We start from the raw sequence: 11,370 nt of genomic DNA, 5'->3' as shown, positions 1-11,370 counted from the left end.
CCTGGTTTATATAACGTCATTCATCGTAATGGAGCGTTCTTCAGGTACATTTATGCCTAGTTTTGGTAGATACTTCCCCCTAGTGGCATTATATGGTATATTACAGCCAAACCAGTCGCTAATAATAGGCTACTGAACTTCACATTATACAAGTACACATTACACACATTACAATTTTTTATCAGTTATGGAATATCACAATTGTTTGATTGACTTTTTTATTATTCCGTTTTGTGGATACCTAAACCTTCATTTTGGGAAAATGTACTTTTTATATTATGATGTTACTTAATTGCTTAGCTGTTTTACATCATTAGACACAGATTGAAACTATGGACTAATCAGCTCAGGAATTTCAGATATTATTCTTGTATCTAGCCAACAACTGATAAAGGTCCATCCATGTTTTCAAGTGATGCAATTATGGCTTTTGGAGGGGAAACTAGATTGCAGAATGAGTGAATGCTGCCGAATAGTGGTGATTTTAGGCCATAGCAGACAATCCCACGGTAAGATAAAGAAGTTTGATTCAGGATTTTTCTTTCAAGAACTGATGAGTCAAATTAAATCCAATAAAAAAACAATTTTGTCAAGCAACAGTTCCAATTTGTACAGATAAAATTGTTTCTGGTTTTGCTCGCTTTAAACGTTGAGCTATGAACTGTATGCGAATTGGACGATTTACATCTCTCAAAATCCTTAACATAACTCTAAATAGTGGCCAACAACGGACAGGGTGAGCTTCGTCTCCCACGGTGAATGAAATCCAACCCGTTTCTTCCACATACCTGTGCTGAGCTACCTCCCACACACCGAGGTGCGCTAAAGACACACACACACACACACACACACACACACACACACACACACACACACACACACACACACACACACACACACACACACACACACACACACTCTGACTCCCACATACAGCATTCAAATGCTGTCACCCTTTAACAACAATGACGAGTTCACAGCGGGTTGGAAATCCTTCTTGAAGTTCGCCATTGCAGACAGGTGTATTTTACCCCTCGGCAGCAGCGCGAACTCTTCGTGCGTTAACCAAGTTGACCGTGATGCACCAGGTGGGGAAGTACTCCCCGACACGATTCCTTACGCTCGAAACGCCGATAACGGTGCTGGGAATGGTTCATAAATCTTCAACCTTGCGGACGGAGCTAGACAGCTTTTCCAAGGGATACGACGGCGTGAGTGGGACCACCACATCGGAGGAAACGCTTTCGCCGCCGATCGCCAAGATGCGGATGTCCAAGGGCGCGAAGGTGAAGCGGCGGTATCCGTCCCCGCAGCCCAGGAGCATCGGGAGCCTCGAGGCGGTATGGAACGAGGGCGGGGAACGCGCTAAGCAGAGCCCGGACGGCCGCGCTTCGTCGGCGGTCTACTCGGATGCTCACACCCGGAGCAGATCCGACCCCATGTACGCAACACGGTACTCGGGGGAACTGCAGGTCAACGGCCAAGCGGGAGGACAGCCGCCCAGGAGCAGAAAGAGAGTCCTCCATCCAGATGTGAGGACCATCTTCTCCCCCGAGAAGGACCCCCGGGTGAAGGAGGAGACGGGCGAAGGGCACTGCTTCGAGGCGAGAGAGGCGGCCACCTGGTGTGACTTTTGCTGCGGATACATCCTCATCGACTGTCGGATTTGCTCAGGTGAGGTTATGATGATTATGGTGATGTCTTACTATCCAGTTGTGGCCAATTGACTAATTGTCAGCTAAACAGGCTCTAGGTGTCACACAACATTTACCTGTAGCCTACAAAGAGTATTCAATCTTGTTTATGTCTTTGTATAACTTTCTGTGATTAAAAAAAGGATCAGAGAATGCTAAATAGTGTAAGGTTTCATTGGGCGGCGATCCTCAATGGCATGGTAAGAATGTAACATAGTGCAATACGCGCTGGGTTGCTGCAGACAAAAAACAATCAACAATGAAAACATGCATAGCTCCATACACCGGTATGTAGAACGACTGGTTTCTCATCACAGGAAATGGCCTGACGGAATGGGAACAAACATCCACACACACGCACCTCTTTGTTCACCTCTGCTTATGTTATCCTGAGTTTCTAATTATAGAGGTCCGAATGACTTGTCCGCTATGTAATTGGAATATCACATTTGGGATCCAATCACAGATCGATTATACTATAGAGATTCATAGAATGCGATTATCGTCGAGGTCGGATAAATTCATCCCTAATTGAAAACTGGTTGGTTAGGGCCACTGTGGGTTAAACCACTGTGGGTGGGTGTAGCATAACATTTTTTATTTCAAACAGCCGCCTAGAATTGAAGATCCACCAAAGTATGTATAAAACGTCTGTTGACTGGTTGGAAACAAACCAAAGTGATATAAAACACAAAAATAACAGCACGCATCAGCTCCGCCTTGTTGATCGAGACAGAGCTTGCAACTGGCCTCTCCTTGTCTGTCTTTATATAGGCCTACTCGGGCTGCCACCTGGTAAACAAATCAACAAAAACCAATCCATACACACGAGTCGATGCGCAACCATCCAATGTGCCCTAACCCAAAAACAAACCACAGGCAAAGTACCCAAATAAACATCTTGTAAGTAATAAGTGCCACAACATTGTCCAACAGCAACTCCTCAGGTGTGTCACGTATTAAGAACGGACTACACAGACATCCAGCAAATTGATTTAGAGTTTGTTTGATGTATATTAACGACCCTTGTCAAGCTATAGTCATCGGAGATGGTTACTAAATGTACTTAGTGATCTCTTCCTTACGTGGGTTTGGCTCCAATGGTCATGTTTGTAGGTTGAAGTCTGAGCATTTGTTTTGATTCCTTGCTGCATTCCTGCAGTGATATGAATTCAAAGTTGATCATTGGGAAGATGGAATGTGTTCAGAACTGGAGCTTAACTATCCAAGAGCCACCAGAGATAGATTTATGGTTGTTTTTTCTTGGGCTTGGCTGCCAGTGTAGGGGGTCAATAAGTGATTCATTATCAGGAAGACAGATGGTGTAGCTAATTAGTTAATTAATACCTGAGAGTTGTGGAAAATTGGCAGCTTTAAGACGTATTCTTGATTTTTTCAAAACTAAAGTTGAAGCTCAAGTTTCTTGTTAACAAAATTTATTTATTTCTAATTTTAGGCCGGAATGAGAATGATGTTATGATGTTCCAAAGACTTTAACCTAAGTACTGTTAGTTTACCCTTGAAAATACCAGAGGGCAAACAACAAATAGTCTTATATATACTGTATACTGTACCTTTGCATGGGCTTCATGGTGTAAAACGCCCTTTTTCTGCCTTAACATTCCTTCAGGGGACAGCTCACTCGTATAACAAGACAGGCTGGAGCTTAATAGCCGTCCGAGACGTCACAGTCTTCACAGTCAGAGTCTTACCTACGGCAGTGTTTAAATGATCAACAATGGATGTGCGCCTGCTTGCTTGTGGGACGGACCGCATGCGCAGCCTGTAGGGGGACATGTGTAAACAAATGGACTATGAGGGGGTACTTTATCAGTCTCAACGACTTCCAAGGAAAAACAAGAGATTGTTTCCAAAGCAGTGGTCCTATAAATGGAGGGTTGGTGGCAGGAGTGGGTCTTATTGTCTGCCATTCACAAACGACTCTCCTGCACACAATGCCTGCTGTTTTCCCCGCTGTATTTTAAAAGGGCTGTTTGCTTAAAGGTTAAAATGTGTGTAACCTGATGTATTTCTTCTCGACAACATTCCATACTTATAACTATTACAGGAAACCGAAAACCTATGTTTTGTACTTGTATAGAGCCAGCATATCTTTGTGTGTGCTATGCAGGAGTATAACTGAGGTTTCCCGTTTCAAACCCTGGTTTACTCATTGTTGACGAATAAAAACCTGACTTATTAACCAGGAGAGTGCAGACACAGGTGCCACAGATCTGAAACAGCTACCTTGTCCTTCTTGAACTCCCAGAGTTTATTCTAAACTCATGTGTTTTGCAAGTGTGGCACCCCAATAAGGTAGAGGAAACTAGGAGAGAGAATGAGATAGAGGGAGCGAGGTGATGTTTGCAGTGTGTGTGTGGTGGTTAAGCAAAACTTGCTGTTGCAGGTGGTTTAGAACCCACAGTGTGGCAGGACAACCCCACCACCACCACCAGCACTCCTCAACCTTTGGCAGCGGACAGAGTGGCAGTACAAAGTAGACAAGCATAAATCAAAACAATTGGTCCTGTGAGTTCTCGGTTGTCTTGTGTGCGGCGGTAATACAGGGGTCATTACAAGACATTAAGGATGCCGATTTATATTTTTTCGTGCACAACCCGCGGTATTATCATGCTGCCCCATGTTTGTTGTGGAGGAGTTCTGAACCTGTCAATACTGAGATTGTTTAATTTGTAGCTCGGAAAAACATTTTCAGTACTATTTGCAGTATGCGGACAAGCAATGTGTAGCTTGTGTCTTGTGATAGAGCAATGACATGAGAATGAACGTCAATGTGATGACGTCATACTGTGATTGTCTGCACAGTAAACTCATAGCTATGCAACTTGTGGCAGGCTGATACAAGTCTACTTGTGAGATTTCCAGAGGAAGACACCAGATAAGGAGAGTTGTTGCGATAGAACAACGAGACAAAGGAGACGGAGACAGAGAGATGATCAGAGAAAGAATGGACAAAGAGAAGAGTGGGAGGGAGACTCGGCAAAGAGTGAGAAGTCAGAGAGAGTGAGAGAGCGAGAGAGAGAGAGAGAGAGAGAGAGAGAGAAAGAGAGAGGGGGGCAAGACAAAGAGAGGGATTGGAAAGGGATTGACAGTTGAACACTATGTTGACAGAAAGATTTAAACTTCTGTGTGAAATACTGTAGCACATCGTTTCCACAAAACTCACCCATTCCGACCTCCCTCTGCCAATGTGTGTGTCTGTGTCCGTGCATGTCTGTGTATATGTCTGTGTGTGGATGTGTGTGTGTGTGCACGTGCCCATCTATTGTTTATTTCCGCAGCGGTATAACAGCATATGAATAATCTCCTCTAGCGGTCAAGAAGTCACGCTGACCTGCATTTAGCACCGGGATGCATAAATACTTGTGTATTCAGACTTAGAGAGAGGCCGATAAAGAGGGACAGAGGGAGGGAGGGAGAGAGGGGGAGAGAGGCAAAGACAATGGGTCCAAGAGTGACTGAGACAGAAAGGTGCATTTGTGTGTTTGTGTTTCATGTGGAGTCAAACTGTCACTGGGTCTCAACAAATAGGTGACAGCTGACACACACACACACACACTCAAGCCCCCCCACACACACAAATGCACACACACACACACACACACACACACACACACACACACACACACACACACACACACACACACACACATGCGCATACACAGACACAGACAGTTGGGTGGTTCTTATTGGGGGGCTACACAGGGGAGGTGGAGCCAGTGTCAACTCAACACAGAGAGAGAGAGAGAGAGAGAGAGAGAGAGAGAGAGAGAGAGAGAGAGAGAGAGAGAGAGAGAGAGAGAGAGAGAGAGGAGAGAGAGAGAGAGAGAGAGAGAGAGAGAGAGAGAGAGAGAGAGAGAGAGAGAGAGAGAGAGAGAGAGAGAGAGAGAGAGAGAGAGAGAGAGAGAGAGGAAACAAGGGGAGACCAGAGGAAGGATGAGTGACCCAGTCCAGTGGTCCAACCTACATCAGCGTGGCCTTCTGGGATTTTTGACTGTCACCTCGAACCTACAAATTTAGGGGCAAACTAGCATACGATCGGTGTGTGTGTGTTCAACCCGGTATCACGCCAAGGCGTAAAATAGATACGTCTGTCCACATCGCAAGGCGTGTTCAGGTTGACGCTTTGCCTGACCAAAGCGTCACCCTGAACACGCGTCCTTCTCCATTCGAAATGAATGGGGGAATAGCACCAACAGGGGGCGATACGTTCTCCTAGCATTTGGTGAAATTGTTACGTGGCCATATTAATCGTTATTATCTGAATGGGAAATGCAATATTTTAGGACAGATACACCATTAAACGTGTTTCTAATGACATTTCTAGCGAGAAATGTACATTTCCTTGCATAATCTTCAATCAGTGAATGTGTATGATCTTTATTAATCTTTATGATCTTAATGGGAAATACAATATTTTAGGATCGATTCACCGTTAAACGTGTTTCTAATAACATTTCTAGCGAGAAATATACTTTTTACTTGCATAATCTTCAGTCAGTGATTGTGTCTGATCTTTAGTTTTATAGTTATTAGGAAGATTTAATCGGCTCGCTCGCATGTTTCAACGACGTCAGGATGCTCGGGACGCTGCTTTCGCTAAACTAGCAGCTCACGTGTTTCCTGCGTTTGTGTTATTAAACCGTTACTTTATGTAACTTTTAATGATATTGTAATAACCACAGGCGAGGTATTGAGCGAAGTAAGCTTGATAGCAGGTTTATTGGGTTCCACAATCGGATAGGCAGGGCACAGCTCCACCGGAAAACTACAACCAACCAAAACTCCCGTCCGGAAGGAAACCCCCGGAACCCCCTCTCAGAAGGCCCGCCCCTTCCTCCCAAACCCTGTGACGCTACAATATCATCTTGTTCGAAACATAGATATATATAGAACCACTGTTCTATATATATCTATGGTTAGAAACACGTTTATCTGAGAGCCAACCCAGTCGCTAAAAGCATACGTTGACAGTGTACGTTTTCGTGAACACTGGATTACGTCGCATTTCAACATAAAATAGCGTGCTAAGCACACGTACACACACACACACGCACGCACGCACGTACGCACCCCAACACACCCACACACACACACACACACACACACACACGCACAATGCATTTCGCTGCTAAAACAACAACTTGGGCTGCTTCTAGGACATTTTGGGTGGATGTTGAACGGTATGTCGGCAGGGACGTTTTTTGCAGGCATGACCTGGCAACCCTGCGCTGTTGCCCGAGGTGCAGAAATGCTCCGGAACAGATCTACCCATGGCCAAAATAATTGTCATGAATAGCATGAATAGATTCATGCATTATCATTCAACTGAACATGTGTTTTTACAGTAATAGAGTGGTGGAGGGATGACGTATGTTGGCCAACCCGGAAGTGAGCGTCGACCTGGGTTTCCATGGTTTCCCTGACAAAAAGCCAACGGGTTTTTCCATTGGCTCTAAAACCACGCGGCAAAGGAGCTGCCGTAAATTGTGTTGTTTTTGTCGTAAACTGGGACCGACGGTTAAAAAATAGACAGATATTCCGAGGTATCCTTAAAAGGCAGCTTTGATGTTTTTATTTTCTGCAGTTTAGACTTCTTCTATAACCTATTTTTGAAAGCAAAACACCAAGCTCAATGATTTAACGAGGCCGGGTTATTTGAAACAATTTATTAAATATATATTTGTGAGAGGTCATTTCCTTCTCCTGAGTTTGCTTCCTATTATGTCTGGTGTACAACACTGTCCACTTGCATCACCCCCCCCCCCCCCATAGGGATTTGGAGAATTGTTGCCACGTCCCAGTGGTGGAGGTATCATACTATGAAAGAGGGCATTCAATTATACTACAATGATCAATTAGGAGGCCGAAGCCCTAAAGGAAGTAATAATAATAATAATAATAATACTTCATTGAATGTATTTAGCGCTTTTCTAGACACTCAAAGACGCCTACAGTGAAGGGGGGTGGGGGGACCTAACTAACCACCACAGTGTGTAGCACCCACTTGGGTGATGCACGGCCAATGTGATGATGTACGGTGACTGAGGGTCAACATTTGAGAACCCCTTTTATCAAAGGGGGTCTCAAAGGACTCATACGCTTCAACCTGAGTGACCCATCACACCCCGGCATGGCTTCTTCTCCAACTACCTCCCTCCTCGGGTAGGAGATACAGGTCCCTTGGGAGCCGGACAAAAGGCTGAGGAATACCTTCTACCCCTGGGCAATTCGTCTACTTAACGCCTGACCCCCCCCCCCCCCCCCCAATGGACATGTGCAAATCCTCTACCATATTTATTTATTTTACTTATTGTTATGTCTGCATATTTATATTTATTGTGCCTATTGCTGTTGTTGTGTTTGTATTTTTGCTTTTTGCACTGCTTTATTTATTTTGCACTATGGGTAGTGAGTCACCACCCCAATTTCATTGTACAAGTTTGCACAATGACAATTAAAGTCTGAATCTGTGGCTCCCAGCCCTACACGGACAATGACTCGGCAAGTGCTCCATCTCGTTGCACCTGCACCCAGCCAGCTCGCTTGACAAGATTTTGGCCTGAAGTTCTCCAGGACCTACACCCTAGCCATCGACCGCATATCTGAGAATCAGGCTTCTCTTTAATAATGACAAAAAGTTACGAGAGCAATACAACATTCAACTTTTTGTTCTCTTCATAAGCGGCGTGGTGCCGGCTCCTTTTGACCTTTGACCCCAGACTTACAAAAACGTGGCCACAGGCCCGCTGTGTCCTACACACCTTACGCCACAAATGTACACCTCCATCCCACAAAAAATGGGGACTATAAACTAACCTCTGTCTTATGTACATTTACTGTACTGTTGGAGGTCACGCCCTTTTCCGGCCTTTTCGAGATAGCTAGGAGGCAAATGTTACACCACATTTCCCGGGGCCCAGAGAACGACATATCCGAGATTTGGAGTTCTAGCCCTAGAGAAAAAAGTTTCCAAATGGATGTCATTTGGACAAAGCCCCTCAGAAGTGTTACTGCAATACCTAATGGTCAGAATGTGGTGAAAAACAGTTTTTGAGATAGGAACATCCTACCGCCCTGGAAATTTGAATACCTTATTTCTAAGGCCTAACTGGGACCCCCGCACCGAAACTTGGCCACGGGTCGGACCCCGAGGGCAGGAAGGGGTGGCCCTTCCTGCCCGAAACTTGGCCCGGACCCCCGAGTGCAGGAAGAGGGGGCCTGGACTTTCATAGGTGCCATGCCGTAATTCCGACGCCTCATTGTTCCGACGTCTCAATGTTCCGAAACTATTTCCCATTAGATCGACATGCCACTATTCCGACGGTTCAATGTTCGAAAACGAAACCCATTGGTCCGAAGGTCTGTTAGTCCGACTTTTCAAAAAGGAGGCGCATTAGGCCGAAAAAATAGTTTTATACCTCGCTCGCTCCCTCTCCTATCTCACTCTCACTCTCTCTCTGTCTCCAAAATACAACCTAGGCCCTACATATCACGTTTCACGATGAATTTTTGGAGAGCAAAAAGACAACGCTTCACAGAGAGCGGAGGTCTAATTCTCAACACGGGCACGAACACACACACACACACCCACACAACACACACACACACACACACACACACACACACACACACACACACACACACACACACACACACACACACACACACACACACACACACACACAGAGTGAGAGAGGGAGAGAGAGAGGGAGAGAGAGAGGGAGAGAGAGAGGGAGAGAGAGAGAGGGAGCGAGAGAGAGGGAGCGAGCGAAGTATACAACTCTTTTTCCTATTCAGCATATTGAACTGTCGGCCTAATGCTCCTCCTTTTTGAAAAGTCGGACAAACGGACCTTCGGACCAATGGGTTTCGTTTTCGGAACATTAAACCGTCGGAATAGTGGCATGTCGATCTAATGGGAAATATTTCGGAACATTGAGACGTCGGAACAATGAGGCGTCGGAATTACGGGCAGGCCCCCTTTCATAATCCTCGCTCGGTGACTGTAAAGGATGTTTGGTCGGATGTTATGACGAAGAATCATAATGTGAATGGGAATATTCTATAAATGTCTTGATATCATCTTTCGTCTCAGCACTTCTGCTGCAGCCGCTTAAAGTCTCACTCCGAGAACCTTAAAATATGAATCAATCCATTAGAAGTATGAAAATATCTTCCCGGTGGCGTAACGGGGCAAACAAGGTGTCCTTTGACATCTACGTTTCGAGGCGATTGCAACAGTGCCACACATGATCATATTTGAATATGTTTCGGGGTAGTAATTAGCTGTCGATTTTGGAGGCCTTTATCAATAATGACCAGCTATAGATTTGCTTCCCGATGGAGATTTTTGACAAATTACATGTTATTTAGCATCTACACGTTAAGCTGAGTCCAATGAGATCAAGCTCGCCTTCTTGCTACACCGAGATCATGTCCTAGACCTAGGTGTACCATGTAAATACATGTTACCATTTGCTAGAGTGTCATGCTGGGTGTCATTGGACTCAGCTCAACGTGTAGATGCTAAATAACATGTCATTTGTCACAAATTTCTATCGGGAAGCAAATCAATAGCTGCTCATTATTGATTAAGGCCTCCAATTTCGACAGCTAATTACTACCCCGAAACATATTCAAATATGATCATGTGTGGCACTGTTGCAATCGCCTCGAAACGTAGATGTCAAAGGACACCTTGTTTGCCCCGTTTGCTTCTGATTGACTAATGAATTGATTCAGCTATTCCCCAGAAGTCTGGGGTCAAAAGGTCAAAAGGAGCCGGCACCACACCGCTTATGAGACAAAAGTGAATGTGTATTTCTCTCATAACTTTTTTTCATTATTAAGAGAGGCCTGATTCTCAGATATGCATGTTGGATGGCTAGGGTGTTGGTCTGGGAAGAACTTCAGGCCAAATCTTGCAAGCGAGCCGCTGGGTGCAGGTGCAACGAGATGGAGCACTTGCCGAGTCATTTCCTGTAGGGCTGGAGCCACAGGTAGAAGCGTATGAGTCCTTTGAGACCCCCTTTGATATATAAGAGACCTCAAAGTACAGCTTACTTGAATGTTGTCGACCCCAGTCACCTAACAGTGACATGAGACCTGGTGGCCTGGGCTGTGGCAGTGTCAGAGAGGGGGTGTGTGTGTGTGTGTGTGTGTGTGTGTGTGTGTGTGTGTGTGTGTGTGTGTGTGTGTGTGTGTGTGTGTGTGTGTGTGTGGTGTGTGTGTGTGTGTGTGCAACCCGGTATCACGCCAAGGCGTAAAATAGATACGTCTGTCCACATAGCAAGGTGTGTTCAGGGTCACCTATTGCATCCTTAGGACTTCGGCCTCCTAATTGATCATTGTAGTATTGAATGCCCTCTTTCATATATATGATACCTCCACCACTGGGATGTCGCAACAATTCTCCAAATCCATATGGGGAGGGGGGGGGTGATGCTTGTGGACAGTGTTGTACACTAGACATAAATAGGAAGCAAACTCAGGAGAAGGAATGACCTCTCACAAATATATATTTAATAAATTGTTTCAAATAACCCTGCCTCGTTAAATCATTGAGCTTGGTGTTTTGCTTTCAAAAATAGGTTATAGAAGAAGTCTAAACTGCAGAAAATAAAAACATCCAAGCTGCCTTTTAAGGATACCT

The 11,370-nt window shown here is 45.0% G+C and overlaps 1 protein-coding gene across 1 annotated transcript in view; it reads left to right on the top strand.

The window, feature by feature from the left end:
* The first annotated feature begins 931 nt into the window (after positions 1–931).
* rassf3 (Ras association domain family member 3) overlaps positions 932–11,370 on the top strand; it is a 57,057-nt gene continuing 46,618 nt past the window's right edge. The window contains exon 1 of the mRNA XM_056589221.1: positions 932–1,674. Coding sequence (XP_056445196.1) covers positions 1,080–1,674 — 595 coding nt within the window. The 5' untranslated portion in view covers positions 932–1,079. The remainder of the gene's footprint in view (positions 1,675–11,370) is intronic.

Source organism: Gadus chalcogrammus, chromosome 4, assembly GCF_026213295.1.
Source record: "Gadus chalcogrammus isolate NIFS_2021 chromosome 4, NIFS_Gcha_1.0, whole genome shotgun sequence".
Taxonomy (NCBI): Eukaryota; Metazoa; Chordata; class Actinopteri; order Gadiformes; family Gadidae; genus Gadus; species Gadus chalcogrammus.
This window is presented reverse-complemented; position numbering and strand designations above follow the sequence as displayed.